This window comes from Zea mays, chromosome 10 (assembly GCF_902167145.1).
Source record: "Zea mays cultivar B73 chromosome 10, Zm-B73-REFERENCE-NAM-5.0, whole genome shotgun sequence".
In the NCBI taxonomy this organism is placed as follows: domain Eukaryota; kingdom Viridiplantae; phylum Streptophyta; class Magnoliopsida; order Poales; family Poaceae; genus Zea; species Zea mays.
The window spans coordinates 20,597,276-20,621,418 of NC_050105.1; the positions used below are offsets into that span (position 1 = coordinate 20,597,276).

Sequence of the window (24,143 nt, forward strand, 5' to 3'; positions counted from 1 at the left end):
TGTCTACTAGAATATCGGAGGGTATGAGTTTCCAATGGTATCCACTAGCCATGATTTATGAGGTAATTTTATATCCATGATAATTAGTGGGTATAGATAGTGTGGTATTTTTTCTTTAATGGGTATAGACACAGGGGGCGAAGCTAGGTAGTGAGAAGTGGGTGCACATGCCCCACGAAAATTTGTAAATCCCACACTACCTCCAAATTATTAGTACTATGCACTCTTTAAGGTAAATGCACCATTTCTTGATCCACTTTAGGTCTTACTCTGTTATTCCAATACCATGTGGATTGGAGTGTATTGGAATAGATTAGGATGAATTTTGACTTGCTATAGATTTAAACCGACTCAATACTATCCAAGCTACATGGATTAATGGTAAAACGAACAAGCCCTTAGCTTGGCCATTGTATAGATATGACATTGTGTATCCAATCCGTTGCCATCCAGCGGCGACGGACGGAGGCTTCGAGCAGAAGGGAGAAACAATTTTGCAAAATAGTGTCATACGCGTGAATATCCGCAACGCGAGCGTGACTACGACATTTTCCACAATCATGTCTGTGGCCAGGGCCCACTCTGAGCGTAGGACCGCCTGGGCGGCCGCCCTAGGCCCCCAAATCCTAGGGGCCCATATCTTACAGTAATTGTATAGATAACAAGATATCTAATATTGAGTTAAATACTCTAATCTCTAAGTTGAGAGTTTTGAAGTTAAATTTGCCATAACCACTTATGTCTCCTATGAAGATATTTGAGTATGTCAATAACATGGATTCCTATCCTAATGTTTCTATAGATTATCAAATATTATTTACTATACCTGTTATGGTGGCATTAAATAAAAGGAGTTTTTCGATGTTGAAATAATTGAAGAATTATTTAAGTTCTAGAATCTCTCAAAAACGATTGAATCATTTGGCTACCTTACATATTGAGAAAAAAATATTAGATAAGATTGATATCAACATAATCATTGATGACTTTGCCTAAAAAAGTCAGAAGAAACTTTTGAAGTATTGTAAAATTTATTTAGTACAATATTTTGATATCATGTTAAGTATTATCGATATAATATATACACGTACATAAAAAATATTATACTTAAATATAAGGCTTAATTTTTACGTTCGTTCTAAGCTAAATCTTAGCTCCGGCCGTCTGTGTGGCATGCTGCTGGGAGTACGAATAGTAGTGCAATTTTTTGAGTTAATCCTTTATTTGCCCTTGTTTTTGGACGCCATCCCTTATTTACCTTTGACTAAACATGTTTTCCCTACATGTCCAGAGTTTCAAATCCTTTCCCTTTTGTACCCTTTTTCTGTTACTGTGGCTGCTTTTTACCATTTGGACATGCATGCCCTTAGCAGCATATCCCTTATTTGTCCCTGTGTACACTTTAAATATGAGTTTTTTTATGACCGAACATGACAATTTTATCAATATTTTTTTGACAACATAATATTATGCAAACAAATTATTGGAGTATGGATCAAGCAAATTTGACATCTAGCAAGTTCAAATTTCGATTACATTCCATCCAGCAAGTAGTGTTGGAACAAAATAGAGCTTAGCACATTCCTTCCATGAAGTAGTTTTGGAGCAAAATAAAATTCACTACACCCAACAAGACTTTTAATTCTGCCACATCCCTTCCATTGACCAATTTTGGAGCAAAATAAAATGCAGACACTCAACACATATTAGACTCTTGACGCATCAAGCACCCTCTAACGTATTGGAGGCATCTACATTCGATTCAACAACTTGTAACTGATTAGATTCAGCAACATTTGATGTCCCACCCTCCAATTGATTTGAGACAACACTTGATGTCTTCTTGTTTCTCCTCCTATGTGCAACACAGTAAAAGGTAGTTGAGAAAAAGTATAAGCACACCTCATCATTGCAAATTCACTAGGAAGCAAAGGGCAATTTAGCCATTTTGAATTTTTTAACGGAGAGACTAACTTGACGGATGGAGTAAGCTGACGTGACAGACTTAATAGGGTATAAAAGGGATGAACATTGAGAATCTGAATATAAACGGGAACTATACTAGGGGGAAATAAGGGATGACGTCCAAAAACAGGGGCAAATAAAGGATCAACTCCAAATTTTTTTACCTGAAATGCGCGTCGCGGTCGCCTCTGCTGAAGACAACCTGAGGAGTGTTTTTGTTTTTGGCGACGCGATTGACGGATCACGGGATCAGGCATATGAGCTTTTTCCGCGTTCGGCGTCTGCTGGCCTAAAACAGCCACGGAAACGACGTCCACACGTTCCGTTGCCAACACCGTCCTTCTCGCGCCCCGTCCCGCCCCGTGCCGTGACCGTCTCCTCTATATCTCAAAGTCGCCCAGTTTGGGACAAGCGAGGCGACACCCGCCTGTTCGTCGGATTGCGGCCGAGGAGGATTAGGACGAAGACTGATGACGTCGCTGCGACCGTTCGACCCCTCGCTCGCCGTGGCGGCGGCCTCCTCGAGGCCGTGGCGCGGGCTCGGCGGAGCCTTTGCTGCAGCCGTTGTACGGCGCCGCGGCCGGGTCGCTGCCCCGTGGAGACGCGCGTTCTCATGCCGTGCGGGATCCGCCGCTTCGGCTACAAAGAGGTCAACATTTTGTTCGCTTTTCTGCTTAATTAGCCTCTCGGGAGACTTTGTGTGGGACCTTATTGGAACGTGTGGTTCATTACGGTAGGTCACAAACGGGTTTATTAGATTTATTGGAAATCTATGGCTTTGTCGTTTTCTTCTCGGGCAGGATAACACACAGGTTATGTCCAAACCATCTAACATTGAAAAGTACATATATAATAATATCTGTAGGTAATCTCCTACAACGGTGCAAATTTTATTAAAAGATAAACAAAAGAAACGGGAGAGGACTGCACAAACAATGGTAGAGAAAGGAAAAGAGAAGGCTAAACCAAACCGGACTTACCTAGTAAGTAAGGGAAGGAGAAGAAAGGGAAGCAAAAACAAAACCCATAAACCACAAGCCGAGCAACTTCCACGGGTTTTAGCAACTTCTCAAGATGACTTTTAATAATGATTCTAAAGTTCCATTCCTGAATATACAGAGGTCTACACTCTTCCAGCTTGTCCATAATTTGAAGAACTTCATTATTCTGTTGTATCAAGGAATTAAGATTGGAGAGCTTCATGCTCCAAATCCTGAGAGCATTTCTGACATTCTTAAGTTTGGCAATAATTCTAGATGCATTGGACGTTAGTCTGACGTCTTTATTCCATTTTTGCTGGACTAAATCAAAGAAACCCGGATGATGAACCCAGAAGTTCTCAAATCTGAAAAGATTAGCTTTTGGGATTCTAGCTTCAATTTGGGCCACACAAGGAACGTGATTGTTAGAACTAATTTGTGTGTTCTTGTGCTTAATATACTAGAGTAGTATAGAGGTGTCTTTAGAGTTCTAGAAAGTCAGCTGTAGCTGACAGCTAGGTAGTAGCAGCAGCAGCAGTCTTACTGTAGCAGACGCCTACTGTAGTGCCGGCATATTGTAGCAACCGACCTACTATAGCAAACCGTCCTACTGTAGCAGCGTCCTTGCATGATCTATAAGTAGGGATGTAACCCTCTCTTGTAAGCTAAGCCTGGGAATAAAGCTTCTACTTCATATCAGTTCTACTCTTCATCAAAAACAATGTGTGTGAGTGGTGTGGCTGAGGGGAGAAGGTGCTGGTTTTGTTAACAGTGGCATCGAAGCCTGGTTTGAAGCCTCGGTTCCTGAGGAGATGTCGCGTGTGACGAGGTCCTAGTCCCCTAGATGCCGGGAGCGGCAAGGATCCAACTCGCCGGGGCACAACCGCGGTGGCGGAGGCAGTGCTCTGGTCATCCAGCGAAGGATGCAGGATGTTGGAGGCGGAGCACCATACCCTATGCTCACCCGCACCAACTACGACAACTGGGTGGTGATGATGAAGGTCATGATGGATGCGTGTGGACTGTCGAAGGCAGTCGACACTGGCAACGTTGAGCGCAACGAGGATCGGTGGGCTATGGAGACGATCCTACGAGTGGTTCCTCCAGAGATGCACCAGTCCTTGGGGGTGAAAGCGACGACAAAGGAGGCCTGGGACATCCTGAAGACGATGCGAACCGGTTCAGGGCTGGTGAAGCGGACCAAGATGTGAACCGACATCCTGAAGACGAATGAACCGGATAGAAATTCCATCAGCATCATGTAAGTTGCCGGCGATGAGTCTGTCCCTTTGGTAAAGACTAGCAAGCTCGAAAGCCTCAATGCCAAAAGGGTGTCTAGAAGCACTGACAACCTTAAGATGCAACTCGTACTAAACAAAGTCTCGAATCTGCTGGACAAACATACCTAGATCACTCGGAGCAAGAACACCATCCACATCTTCTACAATGACGAACTGCTCAGCTTTGACTTCAAGCAAGTCCACCATATGAACCCGAGCCCTCGCCCGACGCAGCGGACCTCCATCCTCCATTATCATCTCCGGAGGGAGAAAGGGTCTTGGATCAGCGACGTAGTTGGCCATTTCGATCGTCAAAGGCCGAGCCAGGGAGGAAGAGCGAGCGACGAGAAACGGCGCGGGGGGCAAAGAGGGAGAAGGCAGGGCAGATTGCACTAGAGGCACACGATCAGGTCATGAGGCTAAGAGACCGAAGACGGAGCGACGGGAACAACTTCCAAAGCAACTTCCATACTATCACTATTTGCGCTGACTCATTAATGAGGTGTACCTTGGGCCTCCAGTGTAGTTTTGTCAAAGGTTGCACTTGCTATTGTTACAATATTTTTCAAAATGGCATAGCGATAGTCAGCAGCGATATCTAACCGGGCTCGTACAGTTCCTGATGAGGTGGAAGCATGAAAAACATCGGTAGCAGAATTTGTCATGAATGGCCCTAGTCCCAAGGCTAGAAGTCACAACCATCGTGGAATGCGCCTGCGACGTAAGAATACGACTTGTTGGCAAAGAGAGCTTTTTGCACGTCACCCCAAGGGAAACAACCCTGTCCAAATCACGTGTAATCCAAGAAATGATAGTCGGAACAGGGACCAAAGAAGGGGCAGGCGCCCCGGTGCTCACGTCAGAACCAAACCGAAGACTCAAATTTGAATTTAAATTTGAATTGAAACTAGGGTTTGGAACAAAGCATTTGAACTCCCCTACTTGCACAAAATCAATCTGGCAATTATCATCAGAAATACCACGAAAAACAAGCTTCTTCTTTATAGCCGATCTAGAACCAATCCTCCTAAGAAGATCCAAAGGACGATGTTTCTTGATTGGTGAGTCTTGCATCAAATTCTTCGCGAAAAAGACCAATCTCCATTTTTTTTAGAATTTCTGTGTTTAACAACAGTCCATTGATCATCCTCCTCTCTACACCAAAGCGCATACTCCTTCCTCCAATTGGGGCCGCCATTCCTCTAAAGATGGAAGTAAACATCAAAGCTCTTAGAGATGATGCGCTTTAGGTCAAGCACCATGAAACCCACTTTTTTGGAGGCCACCGAGAATCAAAAGTGTTTGTTCGATTCCTCAACAACATGAAAACCCACCGGAGAGCCACCGAGAACCGAGTGCAAAGCTTTTCCAGAATCGAAAGTTGGAACGCTTTTCCAGAAGAACAATTCAAGTCACCAGCCAGCAACCTGCCTCGATCATCCCACCTTATGGGGGAAGCCATCGAGCAGGAACCAAAACGAAAACCCCCAACTGCCACGAAGAGAGGAGGCAGCAGGCACCCCAAGCTTGCTGCGATAGGGCCTAAGCCGCGAGGAAGCTAGGGAAGCAGCGGGAGCATGGCGGCGGACGGAGGAGGCGAGAGTGGGAGCAGAAACGGGGCCCAGAGCGAGAGGAGCCATGCTGTTTCTTCAGAATATCACTTTTCACCTGACACGATGTTCTTCACTTCCATACAATTCATTAGATTCACAGTTCCAACTATTACAAGTTCAAAGGGAATTAAACTAACTTAAAAGTAGTCCATATACATAATCAATATTCCCAAATACTACATACATGATACATCCACGCAATCCATTGGATTAATGGTCCAAAGTATTGCTTTCGTCTTAATATATAAAAGGCGCAGTTCTCCTGCGTTTTCGAGAAAAAAAAACAGTCCAAAGTATTACAAGTTCAAAGGGAATTAAACTGACTTAAGAGTACATGTCCATAATCCAATAGTCCTTCGTATTACAAGTATTGAAGGCTTGAAGCTTCCATTTGCTTATCATTCAAAATTAAAAATTCTTTAATATGAAGAGTATAACTCATGGACAGAAATAGAACCTATGATCTGAATTCAGACCTGTAACTGCGATAAATTAGCACATAAGCTATCGAAGGTGTTAGACTGTGTGTGTGAGTGAGCCGGCACCACTGTTGGGCTGCCGACCCATTAGGGTTAGGGTTGTGAGTCTATATATTGTACCCCATCTCCTATCAATACATCAAGCAATGCAATTTCCTACATGGTATCAGAGGTTAGGGTTTTACCCAGCCGCCACACACCCCCAACAGCCGCCGCTAGCGGCTGCCCAACGGCTTCCGCGCCGCTGCCCCCGGGAGGCTCAACCTTCCCTCTCGGGGGCGGCCTCTAACCTCCCAGCCGCCAGCCTCAGTCGTCCGCCTCCTCTCTCTCCTCTCCCAGCCGGCAGCCATGCTCGGCGGCCGTGCCACGCCAGGCTTGCTCCACGCCGGCCACGCGGAGGGCTCGCGCCGCGCACGTGCTTCGTCGGCCACGTCGCGTCGCGCCTTTGCCAGACCGCGCCAGGCCGCTTTGAGGCCAGCCGCGCCGGGTCGCGTTGTGGCCGGGCGTCCCACGCAGAGACCAGCCGCGCCCGCCGCCCTCCCCCGGTGGCCACTCCCCTCTACTCTCGGCCGCGCCCGACGGCCCCTCCCCGGTGTCCGCGCCCCCACGCGCAGGCCCCCCCTCGGCGCCCGCGCCCCTCTCCCCTCCCTCGCCAGTAGCATGGCGCCCCTACCCTGCTCGGCGCCCGCGCTGCGCCCTCGCCTACAGTTTGCCGGCGCCGCCCTAGAGGCGCAACCGTCCTTCCCAGCGCACTCGCGCCACCCTTTCCCTTCCCTGGCGACGTCCCAGCGCTAGCCCCTACCCTGGCGCCCCACTCTTCTTCCTGCTTCTCTGCGGCGTGGCCACAAACCCTCCCCCGGCGGCTCAGATCCGCCACTAGCCCTCCTCTGCTACGTCGCCAACCTCACGGCGTGCCTCCCAACGCCGTCGGTCGCCTAATCCGCCGCCGCCGTGCCTCCTAGCACCGCTGGCCACCTGATTTGCCGCCGACCGGCCAAAAGGCCGCTCCCTTTCTCTCTTCTGCAGCCCGCCTCTCCCTTTGCGCTTCTTTCACCGCTGCCGTCAACACCCCCTGCCAGGCCCGGCTGGACCCGCTCTGCCAGCCACCCCTTCATCGCCTTCGTTGGATCCGTCGCTGCCGCAGCCTTCCGGTCGGATTCAATATTGCTGCAACCTTCTCGGCTTGATCTGCCGTCCCTTTGGCCGGATCGCGCCTTCCCGTCCGGATCCGTCGCTGTCGTGGCCTTCCCGGCCGGATCCGTCGTTACCCCTTCTATTCTGCTGCGGGCGCGGACACCATGACCGGCGCAGACGCGTGCACTCCCGTCGGCCTCCTCTGGCGGGGCTCCTCGATGTCCGGACGATCGAAGAAGCAAGAAGGTCGGCCTGCTAGTGCTCTTTTGTTGTGTCGCCCTGTCGATCGTTGACGCTTGAATGTCGCCCCTCCCGAAGAACAGGCTTCTGTTGCGTGTCTCCCAATCTGCCAATCATGACCACCTCGACTTCGGCTACCTCGGCATCTAGGGGCTATCGTCTTGGCGCACACACTGGTCTCTGCTCCAGCCGCAACATTCACATCCTCACGACGCTGCGACCGCGGGGGGATTTCAACCCGTTGGCTCCTACTTTCAGCTTCTACTCTAGTCTCTTCGTGTGTGGTGTCCCCGTTGCGACTGTGGGGGAATGTTAGACTGTGTGTGTGTGAGTGGGCCGGCACCACTGCTGGGCTGCCGACCCATTAGGTTAGGGTTGTGAGTCTATATATTGTACCCCATCTCCTATCAATACATCAAGCATTACAATTCGAACGTATCTAAGATTTGATACGCTTAGCTTAATTAAGAGCCATATTTGCCTAGTATTGTACTATCCAATACAATATTTTCCATTGAAAAATAACAATTGTTATGACTTTGCAAAAAAACATTATTATGAGTTTGACCTCCATTAGATTCTTCACCACGACTAGGCTTACTAGCACCACCAGCATTGCCACAAGAACCACCAACATCACCATCACCTTTGATGAATAATTTTTCAACAAAAACACATTACACTGAAAAAACCTATATGACAGTATATATGCATAAAATACTCAAAAGATAAAACATACCATTGCCTTCATTGTCATCAGAGCTGCTGTCTCATGATTCCACAAAAGTTGGGATACCTTGCTGATTCGAATCTGATTCAAAATCATCCTGTTTTCCTGGTTTTTGAGAGTTCGGGGACCTAAATGACACATCATGCCAAGTTCTGGGACCCGCTGATGCATTCAAACATCTGGAGTTAATCTCGCAAGAATATACTTATTGGAACTCATTTGATTTGATGGAGTATTGTTCTTCAATTCAATGCTGGTTCATTGTGTTAGAATACCCGTTTAGGGTTTGGGGTTGTTCCCTAAGTAATTACTGTCTCGCCCTTCTGTAATGGGCCTGGCCCAGTACTCAAGTCTATTAATACACCACCAACCCCTGTTAGGGTTTACTATTCCAATATGGTATCAGAGCAAAATTAGGTTTCTGCTCCCAGCCGCCAGCTCCTCCCCCGCTGGCCGCCGCCCCTTCCCCTCCACCTCCGACCACCTCAGGCGCCGCCGCCCCCTGCAGGTCGCGCCCCAGCCGCCGCCCCCTGCAGGCCGCATCCGCCAGCCGCCATCCCACCTTCCTCTCTCCTCTCTGCTCTCTTCACCGCGCGAAGCCGCCAAGGACCGCGCCCCTGCCCAGCCGCTCGCCGAGCCGGCCGCCGTGCACCCGCGACCTCGCCGGTGCCCTGCCCCGCGGCCGAGCCGCTCGCCCAAGCCGAGCCGCAGCCGCAGCGACCCCTACCCCACGGCCACCCCGCCGTCCCACGGTCGATTCCCTCGCCGCGCTGCGCCATCACCCGGCCTGGCCCTCACTGCTCCTGCTGGCGTCCCCGCTGCTTGGCAGCCTTCTCCTCCCTGCTTCACCCGACCAGGAGCACCCGCCCGGAGGACCCGCGCCCCTGCTGTTCCACGTCACGCAGCACCCCTGCTGTCCCGTGCCGTGGACGCCCGACGTCGAGCACTCAGCCGCCCCTGCTGTTCCGCGCCCGGCTGTCCAGTCCGCGCCTCCCTGCGCCGGCCTGCACCGGTCGCCATGAGCTTTACCTCGCCCGCCGCTCTCGTGACTGTGCGTGTCCTCCACGACGGCCAGCTCATCCGGGGCATGTTCGTGTCCTTCGATCCAGTCTGGAACCCTATTCTTCGGGACTGCGTCGAGGTCCACCCTCAGGCGGGCCGTCACGTGCCTGACCGCTTGTCTTCCCACGTGCTGCGATCGCCTCCCTAGCGGTTGAGCCCGTGTCATCTCCCTCCCTTCCTAGTGCCTCTGTCGGGGCACCTTCTTTGGCCCTCTCCGCTCACACCGTACCTTCGCCACTTCCACCTCCCCGAACCACCACCGATTGGGTGGTTGACTCCGGGGCCTCCTTCCACACTACCCCCACCACTACTTCGTTACTCCACTCCCATCCACCTCACCCCTCACATCCTACCTCCATCGTCGTCGGCAACGGTTCCACCCTCCCGGTCACCTCATTAGGTACATCGGCTCTTCCAGGACCATTCTGCCTTAACGACGTCCTTGTTGCTCCCGGACTAACTCATCCCCTCCTCTCGGTTCGTCGCTTCACTAGTGACAACCAGTGCTCTATGGAGTTCGACCCCTGGGGCCTCACCATACGCCACCTTCCCACACATGCTGTGCTCGCTCGCTGTGACAACTCCGGCCCCCTCTATTCTCTTCACTTGCCCTCCACTCCCCACACCAGAGTAGCCTCATCTCCTGTACTTACTACTACCACCACATCTCATGCTCTTGCTACTACCACCACCTCCTCCGCCATTTGGCACCGTCGCCTCGGGCACCCTGGACCTGACGTCATGTCCCAGCTTTCCGGCCACTCCGACATATCATATACTCGGGGCTCTTCTGAGCACCTCTGTCATGCTTGTTAGCTCGGCCGTCACTCCCGTCTTCCTTTTAATACTTCCACGTCCAGGGCTGTTCAGGCCTTTGATCTTGTCCACTGTGATCTCTGGGCATCTCCTGTCCTTAGCCTCTCCGGCTACAAATACTACTTGGTCATTCTGGATGACTACTCCCATTTCCTTTGGACTTTCCCCCTTCGGCTGAAGTCCGACACGTTTACCACCCTCACTCACTTTTTCGCCTGGGTATCCACCCAGTTTTGGCGCCCGGTCCGTGCCCTGCAGTGCGACAATGGCCGCGAGTTCGACAACAACGCCTCCCGCTCTTTCTTCCTCACTCATGGCGTCCAGTTGCGTCTCTCGTGTCCCTACACCTCTGCTCAGAACGGCCGGGCCGAGCGCATGATTCGCACCACCACCAACATGATCCGCTGCCTTCTCTTTCAGGCGTCTCTCCCTGCCACCTACTGGGCAGAGGCCCTTCATACTGCCACACATCTCCTCAACCGTCTTCCCTCGAAGGCGGTGAGCCACCCTACACCTCACTTCGCCCTGTACGGCACAACCCCTTCCTACGACCACCTGCGCGTGTTCGGCTGTGCCTGCTACCCTAACACTTCCACTACCGCCCCTAACAAGCTTTCTCCTCGCTCCACTCGCTGCCTCTTCCTCGGCTACTCCCCTGACCACAAGGGGTATCGGTGCCTGGACCTCACCTCCCACCGCATCATCATCTCTCGTCACGTCATCTTCGACGAAGATGTGTTTCCCCTTGCAGGCTCCACCCCACCCACCGATCTAGACTCCTCGAGTCTGATCCGGTTCCCCCCCACCCCCTGCGCCCCGCCTCGCGCCCATTCCTGCGCCACGCGTGGCCCCGTCGATCACGCCTGCGCCACGCGCGGCCCCGTTGATCACGCCTGCGCCACGCGCGGCCCCGACGACCCCGCCTGCGCCACACGCGGCCTCGTCGATCACGCCTGCGCCACGCGCGGCCTCGACGACCCCGCCTGCGCCACGCGCGGCCTCGACGACCCCGCCTGCGCCACGCGCGGCCCCGTCGATCACGCCTGCGCCACGCGCGGCCCCGTCGACCCCGACTCGCTTCGCCGACCCCGCGCTCGTCTACCACCGTCGCAGCCACGCCGCCACCTCGACGCCTGCCGACTCGGGCCCGTCGACGAGCACGACCCGCTTTGCCGACCCCGCCGTCGTCTATCACCGCCGCGAGCCGGCCATACCCGCCGCTCCCGACGTTCCGGCGGCCCGCTTCGAGTCGTCAGTGTACCACCCGGTCGCCATCCACCGCGACCCCGGGCACGTCCACCCGATGGTGACTCGGCGCGCCGCTGGCGTTCTTCGCCCCGTCGACCGGCTGATCCTGGCAGCGGATACGACCTGCACTCCTCCGGACGCATCCCCTGTGCCCTCCTCCGTTCGCGCTGCCCTCGCCGACCCACATTGGCGTCGTGCTATGGAGGAGTAAGCGACCCTCTTGGCCACCCACACCTGGGACCTGGTGCCGCGTCCACCAGGCACCAACGTGGTCACCGGCAAGTGGCTATTTCGGCACAAGCTGACCTCGGACGGCTCCCTCGACCGCTACAAGGCCCGTTGGGTCCTTCGGGGCTTCACCCAGCGCCCCAGAGTGGACTACGACGAGACCTTCAGCCCCGACTGGGCGATCCACCAGTTCGACGTCAAGAATGCCTTCCTCCATGACACTCTGACGGAGACTGTCTACTGCAGCCAGCCCCCGGCTTCGTCGACGCTGACCGTCCGGATCTGGTCTGCCGGCTGAACCGGTCCCTGTACGGCCTCAAGCAGGCGCCACGGACATGGTACAGTCGCTTCGCCTCCTACCTGGCCTCCATCGGCTTCGTCGAGGCCAAGTCGGACACGTCCCTGTTCATCTACCGACGCGGCGACGACACTGTCTACCTCCTGCTCTACGTCGACGACATTGTGCTCACGACATCCACCGCCGACCTCCTTCACCGCACGATCGTCGCCCTTCAGCGGGAATTCGCCATGAAGGACCTGGGGCCCCTTCACCACTTCCTCGGCATCACCGCCGAGCGCCGGCCTCAGGGTCTCTTCCTCCACCAGCGCCAGTACGCCATCGACATCCTGGAGCGGGCTGGCATGTCTGACTGCAAGCCTTGCTCCACGCCTCTCGACACCCAGGCGAAGCTCTCTGAGGACGACGGGCCTCCGGTCGCCGACGCGACGTCTTACCGGAGCCTGACCGGCGCGCTCCAGTACCTCACCTTCTCCAGGCCCGACATCGCTTACGTCGTCCAGCAGGTGTGCCTGCATATGCACACTCCGCGGGAGCCCCATGTCACCGCGCTCAAGCGGATTCTGCGCTACCTCCACGTCTCCCTCGACTACGGCCTCCTACTCCGACCATCCCCGACGTCGGAGCTTGTGGTCTACACCGATGCTGACTGGGCTGGCTGTCCCGACACGCGCCGGTCCACCTCCGGTTACGCCGTGTTCCTGGGCGCCAACCTCGTCTCTACGGCCGCCAAACGGCAGCCCATCGTCTCTCGCTCCAGCGCTGAGGCCGAGTACCGCGCCGTGGCCAACGGTGTGGCAGAGGCCTCCTGGCTACGACAACTCCTCCACGAGCTCCACAGTCCCCTTCAGCGCGCCACCCTCGTCTACTGCGACAACGTCAGCGCGGTCTACCTCTCCACCAATCCCGTGCAGCATCAGCGCACGAAGCACGTGGAGATTGACCTGCACTTCGTCCGCGAGCGTGTCGCTGCCGGTGACGTTCGGGTTCTCAGCGTCCCCACCACGCTGCAATTCGCTGACATCTTCACCAAGGGGTTACCGTCGAGTGTATTTTTAGACTTTCGCTCCAGTCTCAACATCTGTACAGGATAGAGTTGTGACTGCGGGGGGGGGGGGGGGTGTGTTAGAATACCCGTTTAGGGTTTGGGGTTGTTCCCTAAGTAATTACTGTCTCGCCCCTCTGTAATGGGCCTGACCCAGTACTCAAGTCTATTAATACACCACCCAACCCCTGTTAGGGTTAGGGTTTACTATTCCAATACATTGCACATTTTGATCAGTTTATATATATTTTTTCAATTAATACAGATGACTCTAAATGAAATTCCATGTCTAGCTTTCCACTTACTACTTAATGTGATGTCTTGTACACATATGCATTGATGTATGACAAGTAGACCACCTTTTATGAACTTGTCACAGTTATTTCGTTACAATATATTTTTCTTCTCTGGCCTATGGTCATTATACAGCAGAAAAGATGAAGCAGTTACTTGCAAATTCTGCTCTTACATGCATGCAACTCTCTGAGTTCTGAAAGTCTGATTTCTAGTAGAGTTTATTGGCTACACTGACTTTTTTTATTCTACAGAACAAAGGAGAAAAAACAAACGGATCCTTTAAAGCAGGATATAGTGCGTCTTCATGTTCGTCTGGATCACCAGGTTATGTTTGGTGAGCATGTTGGCATTATTGGTTCGACAAAAGAGCTTGGCTCATGGAAGAGTCAGGTTGATATGGATTGGACACCAAATGGTTGGGTCTGCCAGCTTGATGTCCCTGGGGAAGCACTTCTGGAGTTCAAGTTTGTGATAATTTTGAATAAAGGCAAGGACAAAATATGGGAGGATGGTGATAACCGTGTAGTTAATTTGCCAAAAAATGGTTCATTTGATATGCCATGCCACTGGAATAAGACAAAAGAGCCTTTAGATCTTTTAGGATCATCAGAGATTAAGTTGTCTGGAGATACTGAGGTGATAGGTGAAGATGCTAAACTATCTGAAAATATTGCTCTAGAAGAGATGGGGAGTATCTGCAACGCTGGGGTTGGCGATCTGACACCAAAACACGAGTCAAGCACACTTGGTGGCCAATGGCAAGGTAGTGATACAGTTTTCATGCGGTCTAATGAGCATCACAATACTGAGAATTGTAGGAAGTGGGACATGACTGGGCTTGATGCAGTATCGCTGAAATTGGTGGAGGGTGATAAAGCATCAAGAAACTGGTGGCGGAAGGTTTGTTGGTTTAGTTCCCTATTTTTTCTTGTGGAATGGGTACAATATTCCATGTGGGTGTATTCTTTCGATCTTAACACCTGACTGTTTACCTTTTGGTAGTAGTAGTTATTAGTTGTAATTCATAATGGAGTAGTTGTTAACTGTGATAACTGGGATCTCTTGTGAAGCTATTACCTAGAAGTATAGTGTTTATTTCCCAGATCTTTTTTCTTAAAGGACCTAAAGCTAGTGCTATCCTTTTTTTGGTATTATCTAACATATACTGAAAATTTTAGATTCCATTTGTAGAATTTGTAAAGCTTTCAACCGAGATTAATTTAAAGCTGAATGGTCTTCATTTACTAAGTAATATAAAACCACGGTATTGCTCAAACTTACTTCTGGAGAAAGAAAACTAATTTGATCTACTGGACTATTTATGCCAATTCACTTTGCTATGTTTCTGCAGTTGGAGCTTGTCCGTGTGCTCTTGTCTGAATATGTTCAAGATCAGAGTCACTTGGAGGCTCTTACATATTCTGCTATATATCTAAAGGTCCTCCCTCTTGCACCTTACTGTGCTGTTAGTCAATAGGTGCCACAGATATCCAGATATTCCCCTATGAGCTTTGTTGTCTGGAGACAATGATATCGATGAAATGGTTTTGGTAACATTCTCAATATGACAATATCTTCTCTTGATTGCAGTGGATATATACTGGTCAAATACCATGCTTTGAGGATGGTGGTCACCATCGACCCAATAAACATGCTGAGATATCTAGGCAAATTTTTGGTGAAATTGAAAGGATATACTATGGAAAAAACACATCGTCTCAGGTTGATTGCTTCATTCCTCATAGTAGTTGTGAAATCAACATTGTCCTTCAATTATTTTATTTATATCACTAATTTCTATAAAAAACTTGACTGATGGGGCAAAGAGCCCATGACTTTGCACTAAGAAGAAACCTCGTCGAAACTACCCATGAACCTGGCGAAGATAGACCATGTTTTCTGCACTACTAGTTGGGAGGATTCCTTTCCTGACTGTCTGCTTTATAGCAATGCCTCTGAATCCTCTGATCACTGTCCCTTAACACTCAAATTCAGGGAGGATTGTAGGGGAAAGCGCAGATTTCACTTCGAGGTTTCTGGCCTAAAATTCCTGGATTTTTGGATGTGGTAGCTGCCTCTTGGAACCAACCAATTTAGGCCTCCTGTCCTATGGAGAGGTTGTCGCTAAAGCTTAAAAGTCTGGCTAAAAATTTGCAGTCTTGGGGGCATAAGGAAGTGGGTAATTTAAGGAACCAGTTGGAGCTTGCTCGGGAAGTGATGCATAGGCTGGAAACGGCTTAGGACAGCAGAGTTTTGTCGGGAGAAGAGCTTTGGTTGTTAAGAAAAGTGCAGCAGCACTGCCTAGTTCTTGCTTCTCTAGAAAGAACTATTGCACGTTTGAGATCCAGAATCCAATACTTGAAAGAACGAGATGCTAATTCTAAGTTCTTCCATATGCAAGCTTGCTTTCGAAAGAAAAGGAATTTACCAAACTAGAGGAGGAAGGAAGGGTGGTTATATACATGAAGTGTTAGATGGGTTTTTTTCCAACTTGTTTGGTGCTGGTTTTCAGAGACAGTATACAATTGATTTGATGAATTGTCACAGAGATGCAGTTGATCTCAGTGCCCTGGATTGCCCTCTCTGAAAAGGAAGTGATGGACACTATTGCATGCCTCCCATCCGACAAAGCTACCGGGCCTGATGTGTTTACTGGGAGGTTTTATAAAACCTGTTGGAACATTATTAAGGTGGATCTAAGAGGTTTTATAAAACCTGTTGGAACATTATTAAGGTGGATCTAATGGAGGCTCTGGCTGTCCTTCATCAAGGCAATGCTCAAAAGCTTTGGCAGCTGAATTCGTCCTATCTCATTTGATCCCTAAAAAGATGGATGCTTCTTCGCTTGGTGATTTCAGACCTATTAGCCTAAATTGGTCACAAAATTGCTTGCTAATCGGCTGGGCCCTCGCCTGCATGAGTTGGTTGCAGCTAATCAAAGTGCTTTTGTCAGAGGAAGGTCAATTCATGATAATTTTATGCTAGTTCAACAATCAATTAAGTCTCTTCACAAAAAGAAAGTCGCTAGTCTGTTTTTGAAGCTGGATATTTTCAAGGCCTTTGATTCAGTTTCATGGGCTTTTCTCCTTGACGTATTATCTCATCTTGGTTTTGGTCCTATTTGGCACAATCTGATTTCAAATCTGCTGGCGTCTTCTTCTACGCAAGTGTTGCTGAATGGGTTTCCTGGGAATCATATTAGGCATCGAAGAGGCCTTCGGCAGGGGGACCCTTTTTCTCCTATGCTGTTTGTGTTGATTATGTATGTTCTTAGCAACATCTTTAGACTCTCTCCAGCAACGGACGCTAAAGCGTCCGGTACGCTAAATTTAGCGTCTGTTAACGTCCGCAAGGCGTCCAACAACGCTCGCTATCGCGTCCACTAAGATAGCGTTCGTCCCTGGCTGCCACTAAATGTAGTGGTTCACTGTGCGTCCTCTATCCACACAGCGGCACACTATTCCTCTTCGAATCGCTTCACCGTTCCGAGTTTTGACTGCCACTTGCTGGTCATCTTCTCCACGGCCGTTCACTTCGCCGAGTCACCGACTACACGAGCTCACGTATGCACGATGGAGCACTGGTATGGAACGCGGTCGCGGTCATTACGTCAGCTTCTTCCTATGCGCAGGGGAGCAGCCGAGGACGCCCCAGACCGCACAGTCGCCGCCGCCGCCGCTCGCCATCAAAGTCGTGCTCCATCTCCTCATCCTCCGCTATGCTCTCCTGACTTGAAGAAGCCAATCATGCAACAGATCAAGTGTGGCAACTAGTGGAGACGATGCTAGAGACGACGTGCATAGAAGGTGTTCGACGATATGCTCAAATCAGCTTGCAGCAACCCTGTTGTGGATGTCCTGCTTAAACAACAAGAGTAGCCCCGTACTGATGTTAAGCCCTTTGTTTAATATTATAAGTTTATTTAAAAAATATTTTGTTATAGAGGATGGGATATAGATGATGAAATTTAGAGAACACTTAAAAAATAGTGTAGATTATTGAAATTTGGTAACACTGTAGATATAGAGAACCAAATTTAGGGGACGTTGCTGGAGACGAAGAAAATATAGAGAGTAGAATCGTTTAGAGGGTGCTGTAAAGGACAAAGAATATTCCTTTAGAGGATGAAATTTAGGGGACGCTGCTGGAGACAGCCTTAGGGCGGCTGAAAGCAGGGGGCTGCTGCATTGGTTGGAAGGAGCAAGTGTCTGAAACAGGCTTTCTATCTATGCTGATGACGTGGTCCTCTTTGTTAAACCCATTGTGGATGATCTAAATTGTGTTAGATTGATTTTGAATTGCTTTGGGCCGGCTTCAGCGTTGGTTACTAATCCATTTGGGAGGTTTGGGATTTCTAGTTTGAAGGAATTATGCTGGGCTCTTCGTATGAGATGGTTGTGGCTACATAAAATTGATCCAGGCAGGCCTTGGGCAAACCTCACTATGCAAGTCCCTAAGAAGGCAAGGTCTTTCTTCTCCACTGTTTTGGTTTCAGAAGTGGGAAATGGAGCACGCACTCTGTCCTGGACTGATAAATGGCTCTTGGGTCAGAATGTGAGCAATCTGGCTCCTAGGTTATTTGCCATCATTCCTAAAAGGATTGCTAATAGGAGGACCGTCCTCGAGGCTCTAGCCAACATAAAATGGATATCTGATATAAAGGGTGCCTTGTCTGTTGGAGCTATAGTGGACTACTTGAACCTTTGGGAGATTCTATCAGACATAGTGTTGCATCCTGTAGTGGAAGATAAACATGTATTCAGCATTGCCGCAGATGGCAAATATTCGGCTAAGTTGGCTTATGAAGGTCTTTTTGTTGGTTCAACATCCTTTGGTCATTACCATCTGGTGTGGAAAACCTGGGCACCTCCAAAGTGTCAGTTTTTCCTTTGGTTGGCTACAAACAAGAGATGCTGGACTGCTGATAGGCTTGCTAAGAGAGGTTTGTTTCACCCAGCTAGGTGTCTCTTATGTGATCAGGAAGCTGAAACTCTTGACCATATCCTTGTCTCTTGTGTGTTCACAAGAGTGTTCTGGTTTAACCATCTGAAACCTTTTGGTTTTGAAAGATTGACTCCTCAGCTAGGTCTTACATCCTTCATGATTTGGTGGGAGCAAATCTCAGAAATGGTCAGTGGTCTATCTGGAAAGGGTCTCAACTCCCTTTTTTTTCTCGAACACGCAGGAGATCTGCGTATCATTCCATTAATAGATAGAAGAAGGTACAACACAACACAACACACAGAACTCAACCCACACGACACAACACAGCCACCACACACAACCACTCTGAACAAGGCACTAGGTTATCACCCTGGGTCAAGCATAAACACTAGAGTTGAAAGCAAGTTCAACCCTTTAGCTCCGGCACGACACCACATCCTAAGCTCATCACTAGCGAGGGTGAGAGCACTTGCTAGGCTTGGCGACCTCCCATTGAACACACAGTCGTTGCTATGACGCCAAAGGCTCCAAGCGCCAAGAATAGCTAGAGAATTGAAGTCTGATTGGAGATCTCGAGGAATCTTCTCCACACCCCTGCTCCATCAGTCTTCTAAGCTGCAAAGAGCATTGTCCGGTGAAAGATTAGGCAACCCGGACCTGCGCAGCAAGAGGTACCAGAACTGTCTTGCAAAGACGCAAGAGATGAGAAGATGCTGTATTGTTTCCTCTTCTTGGTCGCAAAGGGGACACGCACTGGGGTGGGGTAGTCCTCTTTTAGCAAGACGATCTGCGGTCCAACATCTATTGTGCATGGCAAGCCAAAGGAAGAAACTGCACTTTGAAGGTGCCCAAGACTCCCAAACACGCTCAAAGGCTCCAAAAGAAGTGGATTCTAGGAATAGCATATCATAAGCCGACTTTGAAGAGTATTGGCCGGACGAGGAAAATCTCGAGATATGCTTGTCTGGCACTCCATCACTAAGGGAGAAATCTGCAATAACTTCACTAAGAGTCAAAAAATCAGAGATGACAGCCCAAGTGATGGTGCCTCTCAGGTCTCAGATCCAAGCCATCTCCACAATTCCTTCTGCCACCGTTCTCCTGTTGGCAATCCTAGTCGGGACGAGGGCGAAAATATGAGGGGTTAGGTCCTCAATCCTCTGTCTCATCAACCATCTGTCCCTCCAAAATAAGGTGTTACGACGATCACCCACCTCTGTAATCATAGCTGTAGAGAGGATAGATTTCAGTATGTTGGAACTCTGGAGAGGTAAATCAGCCCAAGACTTCGAGGGGTCTGTTTTTTTCCAACCACAACCATCTTACCCGTATGGCCCAAATCAGTTTTTGTAAATCAGAGATGCCAAGCCCACCAAGCTCCTTTGATCGTGTCACTTTGCCCCAAGCAACTAAGCAGTGACCACCGAGCACATCCATTCGTCCTTTCCAAAGAAAGCCACGTCTAATTTTGTCAATGGCTTTGATAGCCCATTTAGGTAAATCCAAAGTCATGGCGTGATATATAACTGTTGCCGTGAGTACATATTGCTCTTGGATAGCTCTTCCAGCCTGAGTCATCAAGTCGGCCTTCCAATTAGGTAAGAGGTCCGCAAGCCTATCAATTAGGTAAGAGGTCTCAACTCCCTTGTTGCCTTGGGGGCATGGACAATTTGGAAGCTCCGAAACATTTGTGTTTTTCATGGTTGTACTCCTAGTTTGGCCTTGTCCCTTAGGTTAGCTAGGGAGAAGCAGTTTTGGGAAGTGGCTGGGCTAAAGGCCTTTCATGCCTTGCTGCCCTCCTTCGTGAAAACTAGAGGTTGTTGCTTGGGTGAGTTTGATGGATTTTTTTGTGTTTTTGGCCTCCTTAAGGAGACCTTTGTATCAGGTCTCTTTGACCTTTATTTCTTTCTTCTTCTTAGGGCCTCTTTCGAACCACCCAATTTTTAAGAAATTGGTTTATGGAAACTAAGGTGGTTCCAAAAAATACCAGTTTATGCCTCAATTTTTATAAATTGGTTTCACAGTTTCTTAAAAACCAAGAAGCTAGCCTCTCCTAGCTAAAAAATAAAAACTGGTTTCTTAAAAACTGGGTTGCTTCCAAACATGACTTTAATATATTGAGGTGCAGTTCTCATGCATTTTCGAGAAAAAAATAAACTTATTCATGCAGATTACTATGAAGAAAAACATTTTTGACATCCATCTGAGAGAGTTTAAGAGGATGAGGCTCAACTGCAATCAAAGTACGAACAATAGTCATATGGGCAACTGGTGCAAAAGTTTCAGCATAATCATGCCCTTGAGTCTGTTGGAAACCACACGTCCATTGTCACATTGCACATCTTTAATGGTGATGCCAAACTGTGTTTTCACATAGGCGAAAAACTGAGTGAGGGTCGGGAAAGTATCCGATTTCAGGCGTAAAGGAAAAGTCCATAAGTAATGGGAGTAATTATCAAGAATGACTAAATAATATTTGTAGCCCGAGACACTTAAAATAGGGGACGTCCACGAATCACAGCGAATGAGATCGAAATTGTTAACCGCACGAGAAGTAGACGTACGGAACGGAAGATGAACACGACGACTCAACTGACAGGCATGGCATAAAGTGGATCTAGCATCCTTATTACACATAGCAATGACTGATGCGAGCTTGGATAGGGTCTCGTGACCAGGATGGCCAAGACGACGATGCCAAAGTGGAGTGGAGCTGGCGACGAAGCTGTGTGCAGCAGGGAGGCACATGGGTTATAGCGGCCCGGAGCTATTGCACCTGACGATCACGTTTCGAGACAACATATCCTTCACAGAGCAACCAGAGGGATCAAATTCAATGGAACAATTATTATCAGTGGTAAACCGGCGAACAGAAATCATGTAAAGTGGTGGAGCCAGTGGAAATGACTGGAAGAAGGGAGCCGTCACCGACAATCACGGAGGAAGGTGTAGTAAGAGAGGGAGTTGAAGTGTTTGATAGGGTACCGGCGTTTGAGGTCATGTGGGAGGTTGCACCTGTGTTGAAGTACCAGCCGATCTGCTGGGGCGGAGTCAGGGACACGGTGCTGAAGGGACTGGGCACCCAATATGGAGTGGCCGACTATCCCAGGATGCCATAGGGAACCTGGGAAATACCTCCCTGCAGAGCGTCGGTCTGCAGGTTGTGCTGCAGTGGGGCACCTTCCTGTCCTTGTAGAGTGCCATGAACATACTGTTGGGTCTGGTGGGCCAGCAGTGCATGGTGTGGGGCGATGGAGGCCGGAGCAGCGTAGATGACCTGTTACTGCTGGGCCGGCGGAGCCAGCAGGGCCTGGTGCTACGCCAGGAGAGCCTGCTATTGTTATGGAGTCGGCGCTCGTGGACCGGACCACATTTGAATGGCCCTAGTCCAGGGGTTTTGGAGGGAGGGCCATAGGCCGGAGGTGCCCCCATGCTGAAGAGTGACTGGGCCGCCGGGACCAGTTGCCGGGGTTGGAAGAAGGCCCTGGCGGCCTTGGCCACCTCTCTTGCTACGACGGTTCTTGAACTGGTTGGTGTTTCCCGAATGTGGAGGAGGCTGTGGCGCCTTGCTGGAGGCCGACGAGGTCCCACCTTGCTAGGGCTTGGTGGAGGCAAGGAGGGCGGCGGACGTAGCAGATGCACGGTGAGCCATCGTGAGCTCTTCCAACAGAAGAGTGGCACGGACGTTGAGGAACATGGGGAAGGGGCGACCGAGGCGAAGATGGCGGCCGATGTTGGAGAAATGGTTGCTGAGGCCGCGCAAAACATTGAGGACCAATGTTCGACCGGAGACTGGTTCGCCAAGGTCGCCGAGAGCATCTGCCATAGTTTTGAAACGACGATAGTTGTTGGAGATGGATAGATCACCTTGGATGAAGTGCTGGAACTGGGCGTCGAGATGGAGGGCGCGAGTCTCCCGATTGCTGAGAAACTGGTTCTCAAGGGAAAGCCAGGCGATGCGGGCAGTGGTGCCACGTTGCATGACCATCTCAGCAAGTTCCGGGAAGATGGAACCGGAGATCCACGACTTGACAATGCAATCCTTGCGTGCCTAGTCGGGGAAGGTAGGCGAGGGAGCATCGTCGAGGATGTGGCTGTCCAGGGAGTACTTGCCGACGACGAGGAGAATCTCATTGCGCCAATGAGAGTAGTTGTTGGAGGCGAGGTCGAGGGTGACGTGGACGAGACTCCGGATGTTCTGGACAGCGACAACCTGTGAGTGAAGGTTGACGATGGCAGCAGCCTCGTGGAGAAGGATGGCGTCACGAAGACCCTTGGCAGCATCACCTGTTGGCTCAGAGATGTGGAACTGAGCGTCGTTGTCGTTCGGGATGTCATTAGTGGCATCCTGAGCAGCGAGGGCGCGAGCACAATCAGCGCGTGCGAGGGCGGCGCGAACGCGTTCGGCAACCACGTCGCACTCCTGGGCAGCGGTGGCCGCCTCCTGCTCTGCCTGGAGAGCTTGGGCGAGGGCGCGTGCTTAGCTACGGTCAGCGCAGTGGTGTCGTCGACGGTGGGTGGGGTGGCAGATCTGAAGGAGCCATGGCCAGAGGAGGGCGCGGCCGGGTGATGTCGCGCAGGGAGATGGCGCGGCCTGGGGTCGACGCGCAGAAGGGCGCAGCCTAGTTGTGGCATGTAGGGGAAGGGTGGTGGCACAGGCTAGATGAAGCGCCTAATGCAGCGGAAGGGTGAGATGGATCGAAACCCAAACTCGTGATACCATGTAAGAAAGGGATAAGAAGAGAATAGCAGACCAGCTGTTGTATTTCATATATTGCAAAGGGGACCAGAAGTACATATATATAGGCACAGGGAAGGGGGAGATCTCAGGTTTATAGAAACAGTACCCGTGAGATCTCCCTGATTGATCACTATCCCAGATTGGCAGGATCCTATCTATCCTATCCCCAATCAGTGGGATCAGATCCCCTCTAGCCATGTACGCTAGGCACATGCCAGAGGCGTCTGCAGTTACCTTTGCTAACAACATGAATGAGGTGGACTCTGTGGGAAAGTATGAGGAGTGGATGGACGAGTTGTGGAAGAAGGGTCGATTTTCATTAAAGCTCACATCTTGGGAAATACGAATGTGACGAGTAGATGGATCATAACACTGATATACTTTATGTTTAGAACTGTAGCCAAGGAAGAGACTCAACAGATTGAGCAGCCATTTTAGTCCGTTCCTTGGCTACAGTTCTGAACATAAAGTCTATCAGTGTTAAGGACATAGCTCCTGCATTGTTTGTTTTGGTGCCCTTGCGTCTTGCCAACAAACGGTTGGTCAAAGATGCTCTCCCTAATTTCCATTGGCTCTCCGATGTGCAAGGGGCAATCTCAGTCAGAGTCATTGCTGAATTCTTGGAACTTTGTGAAGTGCTTGATGCAGTTGTGCTCCAGCCTGGAATAAGGGATCGACATTTATGGAAATTCAGCGCTTCAGGTGATTATACATCTAGTTCTGCTTATAATGCTCTCTTCCTTGGTTCAGTTCAGTTCGAACCAGCAGAGCGGGTGTGGAAATCTTGGGCTCCTGGGAAGTGCAAGTTCTTTATATGGCTTGTGGAACATAATAGGTGCTGGACTGCTGACAGGCTCAGAAAAAGAGGGCTAGACCGACCAGAGCAGTGCCCCTTGTGTGACCAAGAGGCTGAAACCATAAATCATTTGCTGGTCAAGTGTGTTTTTGCTAAGCAGTTCTGGTTTGATTTCCTTAATTCAGTGGGGCTGCGGGATCTGTATCCAGCTCATGAGGAATCCTTTGAGTCGTGGTGGAAATCTAGC

The 24,143-nt window shown here is 50.2% G+C and overlaps 1 protein-coding gene and 1 long non-coding RNA gene across 5 annotated transcripts in view; one reads left to right on the plus strand and one right to left on the minus strand.

Annotated features, from left to right (window-relative positions):
* Positions 1-1,520: 1,520 nt before the first annotated feature.
* On the minus strand, positions 1,521-2,601 carry LOC103640930 (uncharacterized). The gene is made up of 2 exons (XR_559943.3): positions 2,130-2,601; positions 1,521-1,855 (listed from the first exon to the last, which is right to left on the minus strand). It is a non-coding gene; the product is annotated as an uncharacterized lncRNA (long non-coding RNA).
* Positions 2,165-24,143, plus strand: part of LOC100274067 (uncharacterized) — a 57,124-nt gene continuing 35,145 nt past the window's right edge. For 2 of the 4 annotated variants that reach the window (XM_020544953.3, XM_020544954.2), the window contains exons 1-4: positions 2,211-2,614; positions 13,667-14,315; positions 14,767-14,853; positions 15,006-15,137. In XM_020544953.3, coding sequence (XP_020400542.1) covers positions 2,436-2,614; positions 13,667-14,315; positions 14,767-14,853; positions 15,006-15,137 — 1,047 coding nt within the window. In that variant the 5' untranslated portion in view covers positions 2,211-2,435. Of the gene's footprint in view, positions 2,615-13,666; positions 14,316-14,766; positions 14,854-15,005; positions 15,138-24,143 lie in introns of all 4 variants that reach the window. The other 2 variants (XM_020544950.2, NM_001360531.1) reach the window with 2 other exon arrangements.